This window comes from Berghia stephanieae, chromosome 11 (assembly GCF_034508935.2).
Source record: "Berghia stephanieae isolate SIO BIC M18660-M18661 chromosome 11, UCSD_Bste_1.3, whole genome shotgun sequence".
NCBI classification, from domain to species: Eukaryota; Metazoa; Mollusca; class Gastropoda; order Nudibranchia; family Aeolidiidae; genus Berghia; species Berghia stephanieae.
In genome coordinates, this window is record NC_088370.1 from 20,567,205 (window position 1) to 20,589,704 (window position 22,500).

A 22,500-nucleotide genomic window follows, 5' to 3' on the forward strand; every position below is an offset into this window, starting at 1 on the left:
TTCTTCCTTCCTTCTTTTCTTCCTTCCTTCTTCCCTTCCTTCATTCCTTCCTTCGTTCCTTCATTCAATCCTTCCATCTCTCCATCTTTCGTTAGTTCCTTCCTTCCTTCCTTCCTTTATTCATTCATTCCTTCCATCTCTCCCTCCTTCCTCCCTTCCTTCATTCATTCATTCCTTCCATCTCTCCATCTTTTCTTTCTTCCTTCATTCCTTCTTTCCTTCTTTCCTTCATTCCTTCTTTCCTTCCTTCCTCTCCTCTCTCTTTCATTCCTGTCTTCCTTGCCTCTCTAATATTTTTTTTCTTTTTCTTTTTTTCTTTCCTTCCTTACCTTTATTTTCCCTTGTTTTCTCCCTTTCTTCATCCGCCTATTTTACTTTTAAAAATCTCCCTCCATTCTTTCTTCTCTGCTGGTGAAGTCGGGATTATTTTTTTTACCCCTGTCCACCCAGAAGTGATTGGGTAGCTGGGTCTACTAGATCTGGTGGAAAATACTTGGTGACAGATTAGCGTCCTATTCAAAGAGTATCAAGCAAGTGGTTTTGTCCATTTCAGGCTATAGAAACCAGTATAAACTCCGGTTCCATGTGCATCATGACTCTTACTATCTATGAAAAACAAACAAACAAACAAACAAACAAAAAAAAAACATCCCGAAGAACTTCTCAAAACTTCTGGAACCCAAGACTTCTATGAATAAACATTTCTGTCGAGATTATGACAATGCACGACGACATAGCAATTAACTAGTTAATGCCGTACGCTGGAAAAACACGTATTTAAAAATTTGGCCAGCAAAATCGCCCTTCAAATTGATATCGATCAGTTTAAATGATCCTCGTCTTAGTAAAAAAAAATCTCAATCCTAAAGGATCTCGTGAGGTATACCTTAGTTTTTATTTGGCCAAGATGGGGTAATTTAATTCGATCGATATTTTGAAGGACGCGTTTTCTGGCCAATTTGTTTAATACGCAATCTTCTATGGCTATGTGGTCTTTGGTATGACACTCGCTATCGGATCGGAAGGTCCTGGGTTCGAGCCTCGCTCGGCGCATAGTTGAGTCCTTGGAAAAGGCTCTTTACTGACATTCTCTCACTGTACTCAGGTGTAAAATGAGTAGCTGGCCGTTGACAGCTTTGTCTCTGTCCAAAGAAAATTGTAATATCGCCTAACAGGTGTCATGTTTCGTTCTACATTTTACGTGTTGCTGTAGGTCAGAGACCCCTTGTAAAGCGCTTTGAGCACATTTAGTGGATATTGCTCTATATAAAAGCTCAAAGCTCAATTCTAAAGCGCAGCAGGTAACTGGTAATAAATAGGACTATAGATCTTGACAAAGACAATCTGTCCCCACAAGAAGAGCAATACATAATTATTATTATTATTATTATTATATATTTATATTATATTATTAATATTTTATTCATATTATTATTATTATTATTATTATTATATTATTATTATTATTATTATGTATCATTACTCTTTCACATCATATGTCATGAACTAATGTAGCTCTAAAGATCTTGGTAGTCAAAGCAACAATTTCGTTCTTATGTTATTGGAAGTATAACGTCTATTTATTGTTAGGTTGATTTATCTCTAGTAAGAGTTTCTTTTCTTTCTAATCTTTCTTGCTCTGCTCTCTTGTTTCTCTTTCTCTCTCTCTCTCTCTCTCTCTCTCTCTCTCTCTCTCTCTCTCTCTCTCTCTCTCTCTCTCTCTCTCTCTCTCTCTCTCTCTCTCTCTCTCTCTCTCTCTCTCTCTCTCCTTCCTTATGACACAGTAGTATTAATCTATAGATAGTTTGGAGTTGACGTCACTCGGGTCTTTGTCAGGTTATTGTTTTTGTTGTTGTTGTTTTTTGTTGTTGCCAGAACTTCATTCTATCTATATCTTGATTTCAATAATAAACAACGGAGGAAGCAAAAATAACTGACAAACAAGCCATAACCCCCGAGTTTCTTGATCGATAATAGATGAAGCTATTGTAGTCGTAGCTAAAGCTATTGTAGTCGTACCAAACAAAAGTTATTTTTATCATGGGCAGCTATTTTATTATTATATATATATATATATATATATATATATATATATATATATATATATATATATATATATATATATATAATGCATTGAACAACCTAAACGTAATTATTTGGCACCCCTGTACTGTACTGTTATCGCTATTACGTATTACCATTACAGGTATAGTACCTTTAATAATCCTCAAAGCAGTGACTACCATCTTTAGGACTACTAGTACCGCAATTAAGATAAATATCAGGGCCTGCGTGCACCCCGTATAATTCTGATTACCGTACGCAATTATGGGCCTGTTATAACATACTTACTAGTTGTAATGGACAATAGTTTATTTGTTTTTTTTTGCGTTGGTTTGAGAGCATTTCTATTACAACAATGAATGAGCCCAAAAGAATTTGGGTTATCATACCTGCACATAAGTACACGTCGGTCGGTCAGGGCTAAATTAATAATTATTACTGTTGTTAAAAACTCTCAAACGTGGAACTTCAATTGTGACTTCAACTGAGACATTAGGACGATTTTTTTATGGAGCCAAAATTGAAAAAAAAAAAACAAAACAAAACAATAACAACAACAACAATACAAAAACGTGTCTTTTTTCCCGAGTAAAAGCAGTACTCGCATTGATTCGATTCGTTTATCTAAAAAGTTCACAACATCCGCCAGCCGGATTTAATGTATCAGCACACACACAAATTATGTGTAACCTTTAACGTTTATAGTCTGATTGATCGAATTTAGTGAGAACTACTCATACAAAAGGCTGGTTAAAAATACTAATAACAAAGAGGTGAGTGACGTCAATTTCGTTCTGCCTTTAGCACCTTTAATAATACTCACAACATCGACAGCCATGTTAAGGGGAACTGCACTGGTACCGCATTAAAAAATTTGAAATAAAAAAGAAAAGAAACCAACAGAATAACATGTTGAGGCCTAATGAACGTCATCGCATGGAATCATAACCTGTGTGGCTATGTGGTCTAGTGGTATGACACTCGCTTTCGGATCAGAAGGTCCTGGGTTCGAGCCTCGCTCGACGCATAGTTGAGTCCTTGGAAAAGACTCTTTACTCACATTCTCTCACCGTACTCAGGTGTAAAATGAGTACCTGGCCGTTAACAGCGTTGTCTTTGTCCGAAAAATTGTAATATCGCCTAAAAGGCGTCATGCCCCGTCCTACATGTTAAATGTTGCTGTTGACCAGGGACCCCTTGTAAAGCGCTTTGAGCACGTTAAGTGGATATTGCGCTAAATAAAAGCTCAATTTAAATTTAAATAAATACGTGGCGAAATCGTATCTACTCCTTTTCATTCTTTTTTTTTATTATAAGACTGACTGTGGTCTTAATAGGCTTCAACAGTCGTGACGTCACTTTTCTCGTAATGGCGTATAGTAGCTTAGTAACTGGTTCTAAAGTATCGGAACAATGGGGGACACCCTTATGGAATACTTCTCTGACGAGAATAAAAGTGTATCCAGAGACAAACATTATAAATCTGAAGACGTTTTGGCTTTTATACATTTGATCACATGACATTACATGTGAATAAGTTCTAGCCAGCATGAAGAATAAAAAGTACCGATTTTCTTTGTTTAGAACCAAGCCGCTCGTAGCAGGGCGGACGTGACATCAGACTATTGAATCCTATTATCCGGCGCTTAAATGACCTGTGGGTTTTACAAGTTCCGTTAAACCCTGCGTGCACATATTATTAGCAGTTCTGGCATCCGAACGCAATTATAGCGACGTACACTTATTCGCTGGTCTGATTGCCCAATTCATTATGGGCTCATTGTTGTAATGGAAATCTAAACAAAAAAAAGAAATTGTTTTTTAAAGAACGCAAAATACGGTCCATTTTAACAATTTTAAACAAGGCCCATAATTGCATTCGGATGTCAGACCTGCATATTATATGTACCTACACGTGGAATTATGGGCTTGATTTAACATTGTTGTAACGGAGAATAATTTGCATTGGTTTGCGAGTAATGTGTACCTCGATCTTACTCTTTCCATATGGATATGAAGTAAAACTTTTTAGGCAAATAAATAAATAAATAAATAAATAAATAAATAAATAAATAAATAAATAGATAGATAGGTGGATCGATAGATGGATAAATAAATAAATAAATAAATAAATAAATACATAAAGGTAATAATAATAAAAGTGTTATGGCATTGTACGGCGCAATATGGTTAAATGCTGGTCTACCCACGACACCTTTTGCAAAAGGTCACTGCCTATACCTGCACATTGTTTGCAAAAAAAAATTGAGCTTTTATATAGAGCAATATGTATCCAATAAGCGTGCTCATAGCGCTTAACAATGGGTCCCTGGCCAACAGCAACATTTTAACATTTAGGACGGGACATGGCGTCTTTTAGGCGATATTACAAATTTTTTCTGCGGACAAACATCGCTGTTAACGGCCAGGTACTAAACTATGCGCCGGGCGAGTGTCATACCATTAGACCACATAGCCGCACTAACACTGAATTATTATTACAATTTACACGCCGGTCACTGCCCAAGAGTATTAATATGATGTTGGTCTTCTGTATGTGCGTGCAGTCAAAGCACAAAGAAAAACATTTATATTGCCAAAAATGTTAATACGACAGGTAGGAAGGTGTGAAGCATGTTAGAAGAGTTTTTTGTTTTTTTAAAAGAACTTTTTTTTTTCTGTTGGTTTCCACTGAGAGTTATGTTGGTCAAATAAAATGGATGAAGTTAACGTCATTCGGCCCTTTGTTATTGTATTTAGACCGCCAATTGCGGGATTAGTACAGACGATTAATGCCCGCTCGATTAGTAATGCCAACACACACACACACACACACACACATCCACACAATTGTTACACTAAACGACTATAGATAGTATGCGCTTGGCTAAGAAGCTCACAACATTGCCATCCAGAAGTAAACGGACCAACACACAAAACCTTGAACGTTTTTTCAGTTTAGTGAGAATTACTCACAAACGCGGATTGCAAAAAAAAAAAAAAAAAAAACAATAGCAAAGACCTGAGTGACGTCATCTTTGTTCGATCTATATCGTCTTTCGTCTGGGAGAAAGAATTTTGCGAGAAGTAAACACCAAACTGGCGGTCTTATAACAGAAGTAAAGAGCTGAGTGACGTCAGCTTCATTCATTCCATAATAACATATTATGATTTCATTTCGCTCATTAGTATTTGTTTATCCATTTGGCAGTATGATGTGATGTCTCGCCATCATTATCATAATCATAACATCATAACACACCGGCTACTTTTTGCAACCTCATCGATTTAAGTTAATTAGTGAATTTATTAGAATAGTCTGTGGTAATGGGGTTGATCTATATTACCTTTCCATGTGCTCGTGGTCATTGGTCACATTGAAAAATGTTCTCAAAATGAAAGTGGTCACCGTTTTCGAACTATCCAATATCACAATTGGTCATTTTTGTTCAGCATGACACATGTGTATATTTACAACTTTCATTTTAAAAAAAGCTGCGTGTTTACATTTATTAAGAAATGTTCAATCCTTAGACAGCAACATATCATGTGATCAATGACTCGGTTGGGTGAAAACCTGAATATAGATCGTCCTGAATAATGTAAATATAATAATATTTGCGACTTAGCCTTGGTCACTATCAACGTGCATAATATTGAGTTTAAATATATGCACTTTAATTTTTTTTCTTCGGGGGGTGGGGGTATTTAATGTCCTGTTGGAATTGTTTGTTTGTTTGTTTTTAATGGTTTTACGGCTCTTGTAACACATTGAGGTCATATCAGCGCCAGTAAAAAGGAAGAAAATGGGAAAGTAAAATTCTAGAATTACAATTCAAGTACCCAAGAAAAAGTAAGACAAAGGGGAACTGGGAACAAATTATAGGGCGCTATCAATGTATTTGGTTTGAGATCACCTAAATGTCTCACCTAGACACCCGCACAAGATCCCACTAAGAGAATACATTATACATTCAATATAACAATACATAACAGAGAGATGATTTACAAGGAAAGGAAAAAATATTTCGTGGATAGCTCACACGGTAGAGTCACGCTCTCACCGGCCAGGCGGAGTTGTCGTACCAATAAGGTCGCAGGTTCAAACCCCATCACTGCCCCCCCCCCCCCCCAAAAAAAAATATTCTCTATTGTCTTCTGGCACTTTTCTACTCACTTCATCTCTTGTTGTTACCAACATAAGTGCCTGCTCCACCCACTTTTCTGAAGGAAAAAATATAATGTTTTAAAACAATAACTTTGCATTAACCCATACCTCGATCTACGCCACAGCGAGACTCCGTCGGAAAAATTATTACTATTTATTTAATTAATTAATGAGATGGAAGTGGATGGTCAGCAAGAATTTATAGTTTTGACTTAACACACTAAACCTAAGTCACCTAAGTGTGACCTTGGGGATTGAATTATTTTTTTTTTTCAAATAAATAATTAATTAGTTGGTTTACTACAATATGACCGGACATCCAAAAAAAATGAATTTATTATGCGTCGCATCGTCCCTATTTCAAAATTGAATATAAAGTAGAAACTATAGATGGAACGAAATTGACGTCACTCAGCTCTTTGTTATTGTTGTTAGACATTAATGATGATGATTATTATTATGCCTTTTTCGCCACGACATCATAAGACATCGTCGCCTAGGCATTCCACGAAGGAATATAGATAACTCATCAAACAAGATGTCTGATGTCAACAGGAATCACCCATGTTGTACAAGTGATCAAATTGGGGGTTAATAATCTTGCTCAAGGAAAAAAAAACGAAAGTGCCTGAAGCGGGGCTCGAACCCGGGTCACAGTGCACTGCCTTACCTTCGCCCACTTCGTTTTAATGATTAGTTCTCACTAAATTCTATCAATCAGACTCTAAGGTTACAGTTTTTGTGTCTTGGTACGTTTTATCTGACTGGCGGATGTTGTGAGTTTTTTTTTTAGCTAAATGCATAGCATCAATGGGTATGATCTATATTACATTTCCATGTGCTCGAGGTCATTGGTCACATTGCAAAATGTGTTAAAAATGACCCGCATAGTGAAAAGTGTTCACAGTTTGAGATTTATCCAACGTCGCAATTGGTCATTTTGCTCAGCGTGACTTTGAAAATAGCTGGTAAGGAGAGAGTTAATTGAACGACAAGAGAGGTTTTCCTCGCGTTTTATTAGAATTATTTTAAAATAACTCTAAGCCCTTTGTGTGGCTATGTGGTCTAGTGGTATGACACTCCCGTTTGGATCGGAAGGTCCTGGGTTCGAGCCTCGCGCCCGGCGCATAGTTGAGTCATTGGAAAAGGCTCTTTATTTACTCACATTCTCTCACCGTACTCGGGTGTAAAATGAGTATCTAGCCATTTACAGCGTTGTCTTTGTCCGAAAAATTGTAATATCGCCCAACGGGCGTCATGTCCCGTCCTACATATTAAATGTTGCTGTTGACCAGGGACCCCTTGTGAAGCGCTTTGAGCAAATTTAGTGGATATTGCGCTATATAAAGCTCATTTTAAAAACATTTTTTAAAATAGCATTGTGCTTTTAATGACTGAAAGCAAGTCTTTGAAACTGCTAATAGAAGGGCTCTGTGGTATAAGTTAAAAATAAAATTAAAAATTATGCCTTTTGCGCCACGATATCATAAGATATCGTTGCATGGGAGTTCTACGAAGGAATATAGATAACTCATCAAACAAGATGTCTGATGTCAACAGGAATCACCCATGTTGTCCAAGTGAGCAAATTGGGGGTCAATAATCGTGCTCAAGGAAAAAACAAAACAAAACGAACGTGCCTGAACCGGGGCTCGAACCCGGGTCATCCGGATCACAGTGCAATGCCTTAACCACTCGGCCACTTCGTGGTATAAGTTACGCAAGAACAAAGTCAGTTGTATAGTCACAAATATTCTTCAAAATAAGTAGATATAGATCCCATAGTAAAATAAAACTTTGCATCAAACAGTCAATAATTGTTGGACCCACAACAAACACCTGCGATGTCCCTCGTGTTCAATGTTTCTTCACATCAACAAATGTGACCCATCGTCTCAAAACGGTATTATGTCGGAACGAACCGTATGCTTAAAAGCCGAATTAAATGTTAAACTGGTCAAAAAAATATATAAATTGCTGGCATTATAAATAACCCTAAAATAAGGTATCCATTCTCCTCAATGAAACATACAAACTCAACACAAGTCTGATATTTCTGGCTATAAATTCAATTTTCAACATCTTAACCAACCTGATTAATACCGTTTTCAGGCGAAGGGTCACAAATGGGGTTCTTCAGGGAGAGTCTTGATCTCCGTTTCTTTTCTCTCTATTTTTTTTTTTTTTTTTTTTTTTTTTTTTTTTTTTTTTTTTTGATAACGAAGTCCACTGGTTAAAACCGACGGTCTTGGGACATGCTAGCTAGCAATATCAACTCTCCGAGGTCCTTTTTTTTTTTTTTTGTTACAACGGTTGGAGTAAAGAGCAGGGTCGCTTTCCGGTCAAGCGTAAATAAAAATCTTTTCTTTTGATTTCTTCTCCTTCGTTGCTATTTTTTACCGTGTGACAGTCAGTATATTGAGAAAGAGTAAGTTGTGAACTAATCGTGGCCTTGACCTACGACACGACCTTGGCCGTGGTCTACGTCATCATCATAGTATGTGACGGCGTGTTCCTACTTTTATTTTTGCAGGTTTGAAGACAACTCAAATTGTTATGAGCTCGTTCTTGTCTTATGGAAATACTCTCCAACCAACGTCAAATTGTTCTCTCCGACATTGTTAAATTAACTTTTTCCTTACCGATCCTTTTCAGTATTTTCCCAGATTGCCAGGCTTACCCAGCAGAAAAATGAATTTTAAAAAAACTCAAACAAGCTCTCTACAAAACAAATTTATGTTCTTATTAACTCACTCAATCCTAGAGATTTTTGCTACTTTTCAAAATGGGAAAAAATGTATTAAAAATGAGCATGTACATAGGATAGTTTTATTCAACTATCATTAACGTGTAAATATTAAAAATATTAGCTTTGATACTGAGCCTATAATTTGTCTCATAAAAATGTAATAAATAGGCATAAGTATCCCCGGGTATACTACGGATATAGTCAGTGTTAGGGTTGAGTGAGTTAATTAAACAAAGAACGTTCTTCAAAGTTTGTGATGTGCAAAATAAATCTGAATAAGAAAAAGTGTATATTGTGTCGTAACAAATGTGACGATTTTGGTGTAGGTGTGTGTTAATGAGATGGTTAAGCCTATAGTTCATAATGGCGTTCGGTTATCAGGCCTATAAATATGTGCACCTGTACGTCGTATGTGACCCATAGCCTCAATACAGTATTAATTAAGTCGGGGCCATTATTTACATATAGCATCAATACAGTATTATTTAAGTTGGGGCCATTATTTACATATAGCATCAATACAGTATTAATTAAGTCGGGGCCATTATTTACATATAGCATCAATACAGTATTATTTAAGTCGGGGCCATTATTTACATATAGCATCAATACAGTATTAATTAAGTCGGGGCCATCATTCACATATAGCCTCAATACAGTATTAATTAAGTCGGGACCATTATTTACATATAGCCTCAATACAGTATTATTTAAGTCGGGGCCATTATTTACATATAGCATCAATAAATTATTAATTAAGTCGGGGCCATTATTTACATATAGCATCAATACAGTATTATTTAAGTCGGGGCCATTATTTACATAGTAAAAATTGAATTTATAGATAGAACGAAGATAACGTCACTCAGGTCTTTCTTATTGCTTTTTGCCATCCACGTTGATGAGTGATTCTCACTGAACTCTCGTATCCAGACTAAGATCATGGTTACACATAGTTTTGTGTGTTGGTCCGTTATACTTCCGGATGGCAATGTTGTGAGCTTCTTAGCTGAGCGTAATCTATCTATTGTCGAAATCAGGAAATGTGGGTTTTGTTTACATGTTTTATTGAGGCCTGTATGTATAGTTAAAAATAAAATTTAAAAACAATAAATCGTTGAGCTCTTGTATGGCGCAATATCCACTAAACGTGCTCAACGCGCTTTACAATTGGTCCCTGTCCAACAGCAACACTTAATATGTAGCACGTGACATGACGCCTTTAAGGCGATTTTACAATTTTATTTCGGACTAGGACAACGCGATTAACGGCCAGGAACTCATTTTACACCTGAGTTCAGTGAGAGAATGTGAATAAGTAGCCTTTTCCAAGGACTCAACTATGCGCTGAGCGAGACTCGAATTCGGGACCTTCCGATCCGAAAGCGAGTATCATACCACATGACCACATAACCGCATAACTCATTAAAAGTAAACGGTCATTTTTTTATTGATGATGAGGATGATGATGATGATGATGATGATGATGATGATGATGATGATGATGATGATGATGATGATGATGATGATGATGATGATGATGATGATGATGATGAATTTTATGAAATGAAGATGTCGAAATAGTAATAATAATAAAAACATTTTTTAAAAAAGATTACAGATATAGAATGATTCTTTAAAAGATTTATTCGTATGTACATCGACAGCGATCGCCCAGTTTGTATGCGTCAGCTGTTTAATCGTGGAGAAGAAAATCAATAATAAAGTATAAATCTGGATTACGAACTAATACCGTTGCACGAGTCTTAGGTTTGAATGCGTGTATGCAGCCATGTCTGCATCGTCGTCTTCTTCCTCCTCCTCTTCTTTCTTCCTTCCTTCCTTCTTCTTCTTTTTCTTCTTCTTCTTTTTCTTCTTCTTCTTTTTCTTCTTCTTCTTCTTCTTCTTCTTCTTCTTCTTCTTCTTCTTCTTCTTCTTCTTCTTCTTCTTCTTCTTCTTCTTCTTCTTCTTCTTCTTCTTCTTCTTCTTCTTCTTCTTCTTCTTCTTCTTCTTCTTCTTCTTCTTCTCCTCCTCCTCCTCCTCCTGTTCCGCCTCCTCATCATCATCATCATCATCGTCGTCGTCGTCATTTACATCATCATCATCATCATCATCATCATCATCATCATCATCATCATCATCATCATCATCATCAACAACAACAACAACATCATCAACATCAAAATCAACATCAACATATCATCATGATCATCATCATCGTCGTCGTCGTCGTCGTCATCGTTACATCGCCGCCGACAACGTCATTATCATTGTCAATTTTTAACTATACATATATTACATTATTTTGGTGTACATACTAAAATAGTATTGGCAGCAACAGTATTCAAACATTAATGATCTGTATTGATGCTATCTGGCTGAAGGTTGTTGTAAGTATTTTAACTAAACGCATAGCATCAATACAGATCGGCACGGACATAATGAGTAGCCCAGTAATAATTTTTTTTTTTTTTATAAAACAGTAATAAAAAAACATTAATGAAATCAACACTGACAACACAATTGGCCCATATCCACGTGTACAGCTCTGACATCCGGACGCAATTATGGGCCGAGTTTAACATTGTTGTAATGAATGGATTGATAACATTGTTTTGCGTCATTTTTTTAAAATATTTCCATAACAACAATGAACCTATAATAAATTGGGTTATCAGACCTGCAAATAAGTACACGTCGCCCCATATATTTAATGTTCCCACAATTTAACATTAGACTTTAGACTTTAGACTTTAGACTTTGGACTTTGGACTTTAGACTTTATTTTTTTTCTTCGATGACAAAACGTAGCAAATCAAGCATGGAATTTAATGGGTTTTATCTTTGAGAATCTTGTCACCCAGAACAAAACACGGATCTATTATTTATTGCGTCACCGCTGAAAAATAATAAAATCCTATCAGTGTTCACAGATGCGTTAAATCATAAAAAAGAGGGGGGGGGGGGGGGAGACGATAATGATCTGAAAACGTGTGTATGAAACAATATCAGATAAAGCGAGTGAGAATTATATATATACAATATATATATATATATATATATATATATTATATATATATATATATATATATATATATATATATATATATATATATATATATATATATATATATATATATATATATATATATATATATATATGTAAGCTTTAACGTTTATATACTGGTTAAAGACAGTTTAGTGAGAATTACTCATAAACGCGGATTTGAAAAAAACAAACAAAACAAAACCCAAAAAAGCAAAGACCCGAGTGACGTCAACTTCATTCTATCTATAAATGTGATTTATCGTCATCTTGTTTTTTCTCAGGCCATCAGAGCCACGGGTTTACGAGTGACCGACCCTCGTCTGAAGGAGGTGATGGCCAATCTGGCCAACATGCAGGCTGAGGTCCACGACCTGGACACGACACAGAATATCTACATAGACAGGGAAACCTTCCGACAGTGAGTAAATAAATAAATGAAAACAGAAAAATAAAATAAAATTCCCTTTATTCATCCCATAGGGGGTATGTGTCACTAGAAGAAGAAGAAGAAGAAGAAGAAGAAGAAGAAGAAGAAGAAGAAGAAGAAGAAGAAGAAGAAGAAGAAGAAGAAGAGAAGAAGAAGAAGAAGAAGAAGAAGAAGAAGAAGAAGAAGAAGAGAAGAAGAAGAAGAAGAAGAAGAAGAAGAGAAGAAGAAGAAGAAGAAGAAGAAGAAGAAGAAGAAGAAGAAGAAGAAGAAGAAGAAGAAGAAGAAGAAGAAGAAGAAGAAGAAGAAGAAGAAGAAGAAGAAGAAGAAGAAGAAGAAGAAGAAGAAGAAGAAGAAGAAGAAGAAGAAGAAGAAGAAGAAGAAGAAGAAGAAGAAGAAGAAGAAGAAGAAGAAGAAGAAGAAGAAGAAGAAGAAGAAGAAGAAGAAGAAGAAGAAGAAGAAGAAGAAGAAGAAGAAGAAGAAGAAGAAGAAGAAGAAGAAGAAGAAGAAGAAGAAGAAGAAGAAAGAAGAAGAAGAAGAAGAAGAAGAAGAAGAAGAAGAAAGAAGAAGAAGAAGAAGAAGAAGAAGAAGAAGAAGAAGAAGAAGAAGAAGAAAAGAAGGAAGAAGAAGAAGAAGAAGAAGAAGAAGAAGAAAGAAGAAGAAGAAGAAGAAGAAGAAAGAAGAAGAAGAAGAAGAAGAAAGAAGAAGAGAAGAAGAAGAAAGAAAAGAAGAAGAAGAAGAAGAAGAAGAAGAAGAAGAAGAAGAAGAAGAAGAAGAAAGAAGAAGAAGAAGAAGAAGAAGAAAAGAAGAAGAAGAAGAAAAGGAAGAGGAGGAGGAGGAGGAGGAAGAGGAGGAGGAGGAGGAGGAATTCAAAAGGAAGACAGGAACAACCCAGGTGTCAGCCGCAGTACAGCGCCGCAAATTGAGCTAGGGCGAGGTGACTTGCTCAAGCAAGGCCACACAGTGCAGCGGCTGGTGATCGAACTGGGTACCTTTCGGGTACGAAGTAAAGACCGTACCGCTGAGCCACGCTGTGCCCTGAGAGTATGGGGTAAACTTGATGTGTACGGACTTATTTTGCAGGTCCGATAACTCCCCTCATTGTTATGGACTCGTTGTTGTCATGGGAACTCAAGAACAACAAACCATCACCGTTACTCTTTCTCCCTCCCCCACCATCCGACTTTGGAATGGAACAGTCTCCCACCAGGAATCCTAGATATTACCAACAACAACAAGTTTGGTCAACTTTTAAACATTTATCTTTCAACTCAATAACACAATAAAGGAGAAAGTCACCACATAATTGTATAAAATCTGCAGTGATGGGCAATCCGCCTTTTGCAGATAAAGAGGTTGAACTTGAATTCCCTATCAACCACTTGTAAACATGCCCTTTCGACTGATGGCCTAGAAAAAAATCGATCCCTACTTCCATCTAAAACCCCTGTTACTGAAAAGACGGCTATAGAATCTTCAGCCTGAAGCTTTGGCCTTAATGGAAGAAGAAGAAGAAGAAGGAGGAGGAGGAGGAGGAGGAGGAGGAGGGGAAGGAAGAGGAGGGGGAGACGGAGGAGGAGGAGAAACCAGCGCAAAATATTGTTCATTACACCAATGTTAAATGAAGTCCAAAATTAATTGCATTCAGTTGTCAGACTGCTTATATATATATATATATATATATATATATATATATATATTATATATATATATATATATATATATATATATATATATATATATATATATATATATATATATTTATGAGTGTTGGTGGGTACTTGTAGGTACGAAAGTGCTCGATAATGGTGGTTAGAGCTAATGTATAAATGTAAATTTTCACTCACATTATTCTTGCCAAGACGATTCGTTTCAGTGTTCCCACCTCATCAGTCGGCATAATCCATTACAAATGGATTATGCCGACTGATGAGGTGGGAACACTGAAACGAATCGTCTTGGCAAGAATAATGTGAGTGAAAATTTACATTTATATATATTTATATATATATATATATATATATATATATATATATATATATATATATATATATATATAATATATATATATATATATATATATTATATATATATATATATATATATATATATATATATATATATATCTATGCGCTTTGGGTACAACAGAGACTAAAGGTCAAAGGTTATAGTTGTTTTTGTTGGGGTTTTTTGTTGCAACTTATTATATTAAAAACATTTTTTAAAATTACCTTGTGTGCATTTTTCGTTATAATAAGATAGCCCAAAACGAAATAAATGTACTGTGAACATGTTTATTTTACGAATTTGTTTTTTTTTTTAAATAATGAATGACTAATGAATCGCTCATATTTATGTTCCATCCTCCCAGCTGCCTGTCTGACAACATCACCCTCATCTCCAAGGCGTTCAGACAACAGTTCATCATTCCTGAGTTCTCCGAGTTCACACAGAAGGTTGACGAGATTTTCTGGAGGGCCAAGGGAAACACTAGGGGAGAGGTTAGTTAGTCTACAACAAAAATGAATGTGCCAACCTGTCCAACATGTACCAGATGTTGGTTAGAACCCGAATCCGCAGAGCATCTAGTTGAACGGTGTACTGTTGTGACGAAGCTTCCTGGCGGGCGGGTTCGCGACGGTGCACGGGTGTGGTAGGGACTTTGCTGATTGAGTCGATCGTCATAACATAGTGGTGTGAGCACCATAAGAAGCTGCTGCTGCCAACCTAAAAAAAAAAAACAAACAAAAAACGAACAAATGAATGAATACTGAACACAGAACTTTCGAGCTCAAAACTCATCTTCAGCCAAGAGGAAGAGAAGAGATAAAACGGAAATTACATCACGTGAAATCCAGATACCGATTTTTACCGCTCTATCTGTTATTTTTTTCCTTCTTACGGCTGAAGAAGGGGTTCGAACACGAAAAAGCGTTTTACAAGGTGTCAATAATGATGAGAAAAACAGGGTATGGAGAAGTGCCAGATGAAATTGACACGACACTTAAAGTCGATTGGATCCTGAGGTTGTTACTGACCTCGTGACTTTTTATTCTCTGATTTCATTTGCCACTTATTCTCCATACCCGCAGTACAGCGCGCAAAGTAAGCTAGGGCGAGTTGACTTGCTCAAGGCCACACAATGAGGCGGGTAGTCGAACTCGGTACCTTTTGGGTACGAAGCAAAGACCGTACCGCTTAGCAATGCTTCCCCTTAATTGATAGATATTTGAATGGCGAGGTTTTTTGACAAACATAATTTTGCACACGTGTTTTTTTTTTTTTTGGGGGGGGGGGGGGGGTGTTCAGAGCATGGCAGTGTACGACATACGACTAGTAATAAATCAGACAATGATATCCCTTCTCAATGTCGACATATGGATGTAGTATAGAATTTCACACAGGGACCAATTCAATTAACCCCCATATTATCTCTTTATCGGTGACTCGTCAACATCTGGTGTAAGGAGTTCCAACATTTCCTTATCCTTGCCAAAGAGGGGCTGAAGAGAGTTACTACGATTGAAACCTACTTTCTTTTTTTTTTTTTTTTTTTTGAGTTATCAACTGAAGCCCATAATTGCATTCAGACCTGCAAATGTGTGCGCCTATGTTATGACGCAATGATTTCTTCTTCTTCTTCTTCTTCTTCTTCTTCTTCTTCGTCTTCTTCTTCTTCTTCTTCTTCTTCTTCTTCTTCTTCTTCTTCTTCTTCTTCTTCTTCTTCTTCTCTTCTTCTTCTTCTTCTTCTTCTTCTTATTATTATTATTATTATTATTATTGTTGTTGTTGTTGTTATTATTATCATTATTATTAATATTATATGCATGGAAAATAGAACAAATTTGTTCGATTTACAATGAGGGTGAGCCTGAGAGAGTTAAGGAGGACCATATACGTAAAAAAATGATTTTTAAAAGATAAATGAATCTTGTCCGGGGAGGGGGGGGGGGGGGGGGGGGGGGGGGTGGCTTTCTCAGGGTTCCACTTTATCGTGTTTATCCTGACATAAAACCGTTTTTGAGACGATTGGTTACGTGTAGGCTGAACTTGAAATTTTAATCATCTTTGCAGCCGACTTATTTTTTGATCTATAATAACAAGATGTAAAGTGAGTAGAAAAGTGTCAGAAGACAACAGAGAATAAAAACTTCGCGGCGGCGATGGGGGCTCGAACCCACGACCTTACTTGTACCACAACTCTGCCTGGTCGGGGAGATTGTGACTCTACCGTATCAGCGTTCCACGACCCCAAAAAAGTCGCTTCAAACCTTAGTCCTATTAGAGCCTTCTCTCCCCGACTTCTTGAGGTCACGGGTTCAACACAAACAAACGCCGCGCAATTAGTTGGCCAGCATTTAAGCTTAATATCCAATATTCTTTCGACAAATGGATGATGCCAAGTCTGCAAAGATAGATCATCATCAAGCCCTACTGCAACCTCCTCGTGGTGTCGAACGGTAACAGGTCAAGCTGGCCAACTGCAGAGGGCGACAAGAATAGGCAATGGCAAACCATTCTTGTAACTTTGCCGAGTTAACTGCATGAATAAGTCCAAAAAGTTAAACGGTGACAGCGTAAAGGGGAGCATGTTTTCACGGAAGACTGCTGCCTCGCTCGGTTGGGAGCGTGATGTTCGTCAGGTCACACCGAACCGTCAGCCAGTTACTAGGCGAAATAAATTTAACAAATGTGACAAAACCAAAATTGGGACATGGAATGTCAGGACCTGTGCCCAAAAAGGAAAACTAAACAACATTCTGAAAGAAATGAAACGGCTCCAAATAAATATTCTTGGCCTGGCAGAGATGAGATGGAAAGAGCAGGGAACCATGTCAAAACAAGAAAACAACATGACATATAAGATCATATGGAGTGGTGGAACCTCTTTCCAAAAAGGAGTAGGGATGATCTTAGACCAAAAATCAACCAAATTTTACAAAGGGCACGTAGCAATCTCAGACAGAGTTTTGCTGGTTAAGCTAAGAGGACCTGTAGTTGACACCAATATTATTCAAGTTTATGCACCAACAGAAGAGGCGACAGATGCAGATATGACAGAGTTTTACCATTCACTAGACAAAGCAAAACGAATGTGTAAATCACAAGAAGTCCTTATGGTAATGGGGGACCTAAATGCTAAGATTGGCAGAGGCAGAGATGGTGACATAATCGGACCACATGGACTCGGAGACAGAAATGAACGAGGAAACATCTGGGCAGATTGGTGTAGAACAAATAAATTAATGATTTCAAACACCTGGTTTCAACAACACCCAAGAAGAACCTGGACATGGCAATCACCAGGGGACAGAGCAAGGAACCAGATAGACTTTATAGCAGTATCATCAAGATTCAGAAATGGCATATTAAATTGCAAAACCTACCCAGGCGCCGATGTAGACAGTGACCATGTCCCAGTTGTTTGTACAATAAGGATAAAGTTTAAAGCTATTCAGAGAACAGCTGGTAGAATAAAGAGGGATTACAGGTTATGCAAAGACAATGGCATACAAACAAAAATGAGAGAAGAATTTGAAAATGCACTCATGATACAAAGCCAAAGTGAACCTGATAATGAAAATGTGAAAAACAATTTGATATATTCCAAAAGTGTGTCAAAGCAACTGCAGAAAAGCATTTACCAATAGCTCAAATAAACAGCAAAAAGGAATGGATGACAAATGAAATTCTAAACCTATTTGAAGAAAGACGAAAATGCAACAGAGGGTCTGCAGAATACCAAACATTGAACAACCACATTAAATCCAAATGCATCGAGGCACACGAGAACTATCTAGACTGGAAATGCTGCGAAATCGAAAGAGAATACAAACCCAACCCCCAACAAGCTCACCAAAGAATAAAAGAACTATCAGGGAAAAGGAAAAGCAAAGCAGCAGGAAGTTGTATCCAAAACAAACAAGGGGAACTGCTATTTGAAGAACAACATATAGAAAGCCGATGGGTAGAATACATAGGCGAACTGTACAATGATCCAAATAGAAATGAACCACCACTGAAATTCAAAGAACCATTAAGCGGACCAAACATCACCAAAAGTGAAATTGAACATGCCATGGAACGAATGAGGGATGGTAAAGCAACAGGCCCTGATGAAATATCTGTAGAGGTATTAAAAAGCCTAGGAGATCTAGCAATTGATGAACTTCACATATTATTCAACAATATATACAATACTGGGAAAATTCCAGAAGATCTCTGTAACTCTATTTTCATAGCAATACAAAGAAAGCAGGTGCAGTCAGATGCGAAAATTTTAGAACTATAAGTTTAATAAGCCACATCAACAAAATACTGTTGCGTATAATTATCAACAGGCTAAGGAATAAGATTAACCCCGAAATCGCAGAACTTATATATTAAAACATTTTTAAAATTACTTGTGTGATTATTGATATATAAGATCGCCAACACGATCATTGTACAGTGAAATGTTTATTATACGAATTTGTTTTTATTTTTAACAATGAATGATAATGAATGTTATTTATGATCATTTCAGTGCAGTTGAAAATCACCTCATTCAAGGCGTTCAGACAACCGAAAATCATTTGAGTTCGGTTCACATGAGGTTGATTGACGGAGATTTTTGGAGGGCACGGGCAACATGGGGAGAGGTTCGATGAGTCTAAACAAAAAAAAAAACCAAAAAGAATGTAGCATGTCCAAACATGTCCAGATGTTGGTAGAACGAATCCGCAGTGCATCTAGTTGAAGGTTGTTTTCTGTAGTGAGACGCTATGGCGGGCGGTGTTCGCGACGGTTGCACGGGTGTTGGTAGGGGACTGTGCTGAATGAGTGTCTTCATAATAGAGGTGTGAGCAATAAGAAGCAGTGCTGTGCAACTAAAACAAAAAAAACAAACAGAAAAATGAATGAATATGAAACACGAACTTTGAGTCAAAAAATATTTCGCAATAGGAAGAGAAGAGTACAACGGAAAGAATAGTGAATCGAGATTAGCTTTTACGTCTATTTGTTATTTTTTTCCTTCTTACGGCTGACGAAAGGGGTTCGAACACGGAAAAGGTTTTACAAGGTGTCAATATAGATGAGAAAAATGGGTATGGAGAGTGCAGCATGAAATTGAACGCACTTAAAAGTCGATTGTATCTGAGGTAGTTTAATGACCTCGAGACTTATATTTTGAATTTTCATTTTCTTATTCCCTACCGCTACAGCGCCGCAACAGTAAGTAGGGCGAGTTGATTGCTCAAGGCCACACAATGGAGGGGATAGACGCGAATCGGTACATTAGGGTACGGACGAAAGAGTACGCTTGAATGCTTTCCCTTAATTGTTAGAATATTTGAATGGACGAGTTTTTTTGCCAAAAAATAAATTTTGACAGTGTTTTTTTTTTTTTTTTTTTTTTTTTTTTTTTTGGGGGGGGGGGGGGGGGGTGTTCAGAATGGCAGTGTACGACGACGACTAGTAATAAATCAGACAATGATATCTTTCATGTAGAATATGGAGTAGTTAGATTTCACCCAGGGACCGATTAATTAACCATATTATCTCTTATCGGTCAGATCGACAATTCTGGTGTAAGGATTTCAAATTTCCTTACCTTGCAAAGGGGTGAAAGAGAGTAAAACGATTGAAACTACTTTCTTTTTTTTTTTTTTTTTTTGAGTTATCAAAGAAGCATAAATTGATTCAGACTGCAAATGTGTGGCGTCTAGGTTATTCGTTCGACAAATGGGATGATGCCAAGTCGCAAAGATAGTCATCATTCAAGCCCTACTGCAACCTCCTCGTGGTGTCGAACGGTTTAACAGGTCAAGCTGGCCAACTGCAGAGGGCGACAAGGAATAGGCAATGGCAAACCTTCTTGTAACTTTGCCGAGTTAACTGCATGAATAAGTCCAAAAAGTTAAACGGTGACAGGTAAAGGGGAGCATGTTTTCACGGAAGACTGCTGCCTCGCTCGGTTGGGAGCGTGATGTTCGTCAGGTCACACCGAACCGTCAGCAGTTACTAGGCGAAATAAATTTAACAAATGTGACAAAACCAAAATTGGGACATGGAATGTCAGGACCTGTGCCCAAAAGGAAAAACTAAACAACATTCTGAAAGAAATGAAACGGCTCCAAATAAATATTCTTGGCCTGGCAGAGATGAGATGGAAAAGAGCAGGGAACCATGTCAAAAACAAGAAAACAACAGGGACATATAAGATCATATGGAGTGGTGGAACCTCTTTCCAAAAAGGAAGTAGGGATGATCTTAGACCAAAAATCAACCAAATTTTACAAAGGGCACGTAGCAATCTCAGACAGAGTTTTGCTGGTTAAGCTAAGAGGACCTGTAGTTGACACCAATATTATTCAAGTTTATGCACCAAACAGAAGAGGCGACAGATGCAGATATGACAGAGTTTTACCATTCACTAGACAAAGCAAAACGAATGTGTAAATCACAAGAAGTCCTTATGGTAATGGGGGACCTAAATGCTAAGATTGGCAGAGGCAGAGATGGTGAATAATCGGACCACATGGACTCGGAGACAGAATGAACGAGGAAACATCTGGGCAGATTGGTGTGAACAAATAAATTAATGATTTCAAACACCTGGTTTCAAACAACACCCAAGAAGAACCTGGACATGGCAATCACCAGGGGACAGAGCAAGGAACCAGATAGACTTTATAGCAGTATCATCAAGATTCAGAAATGGCATATTAAATTGCAAAACCTACCAGGCGCCGATGTAGACAGTGACCATGTCCCAGTTGTTTGTACAATAAGGATAAAGTTTAAAGCTATTCAGAGAACAGCTGGTAGAATAAAGAGGGATTACAGGTTATGCAAAGACAATGGCATACAAACAAAAATGAGAGAAGAATTTGAAAATGCACTCATGATACAAAGCCAAAGTGAACCTGATAATGAAAATGTGAAAAACAATTTGATATATTCCAAAAGTGTGTCAAAGCAACTGCAGAAAAGCATTTACCAATAGCTCAAATAAACAGCAAAAAGGAATGGATGACAAATGAAATTCTAAACCTATTTGAAGAAAGACGAAAATGCAACAGAGGGTCTGCAGAATACCAAACATTGAACAACCACATTAAATCCAAATGCATCGAGGCACACGAGAACTATCTAGACTGGAAATGCTGCGAAATCGAAAGAGAATACAAACCCAACCCCCAACAAGCTCACCAAAGAATAAAAGAACTATCAGGGAAAAGGAAAAGCAAAGCAGCAGGAAGTTGTATCCAAAACAAACAAGGGGAACTGCTATTTGAAGAACAACATATAGAAAGCCGATGGGTAGAATACATAGGCGAACTGTACAATGATCCAAATAGAAATGAACCACCACTGAAATTCAAAGAACCATTAAGCGGACCAAACATCACCAAAAGTGAAATTGAACATGCCATGGAACGAATGAGGGATGGTAAAGCAACAGGCCCTGATGAAATATCTGTAGAGGTATTAAAAAGCCTAGGAGATCTAGCAATTGATGAACTTCACATATTATTCAACAATATATACAATACTGGGAAAATTCCAGAAGATCTCTGTAACTCTATTTTCATAGCAATACAAAGAAAGCAGGTGCAGTCAGATGCGAAAATTTTAGAACTATAAGTTTAATAAGCCACATCAACAAAATACTGTTGCGTATAATTATCAACAGGCTAAGGAATAAGATTAACCCCGAAATCGCAGAAGAACAATATGGATTCCAACCTGACAGAGGGACAAGGAACGCAATATACCTCCTCCGTGTTTTAAGTGAAAGAGCTATACAGGTTCAGACCCCACTATACCTCTGTTTTGTCGACTACAAAAAAGCTTTTGATAGAGTACGCCACGAAGAAATACTAAAACAACTGCACTCCATTGGCGCTGATGAGAAAGACCTCAGACTCATGCAAACATTATACTACACCCAGCAGGCATCTATCAAAATCGGAAACTCTACAGGAAATTCCATTCCTATTAAGAAAGGAGTCCGTCAAGGGTGTGTTGCCTCACCAGATCTGTTTAATCTATACCAAGAA

The 22,500-nt window shown here is 37.3% G+C and overlaps 1 protein-coding gene across 1 annotated transcript in view; it reads left to right on the forward strand.

Moving 5' to 3' along the window:
• LOC144956482 (glutaminase liver isoform, mitochondrial-like) overlaps window positions 1-22,500 on the forward strand; it is a 53,427-nt gene that overhangs the window by 13,706 nt on the left and 17,221 nt on the right. Inside the window, exons 3-4 of the mRNA XM_078887015.1 lie at window positions 12,312-12,448; window positions 14,826-14,955. Coding sequence (XP_078743141.1) covers window positions 12,312-12,448; window positions 14,826-14,955 — 267 coding nt within the window. The remainder of the gene's footprint in view (window positions 1-12,311; window positions 12,449-14,825; window positions 14,956-22,500) is intronic.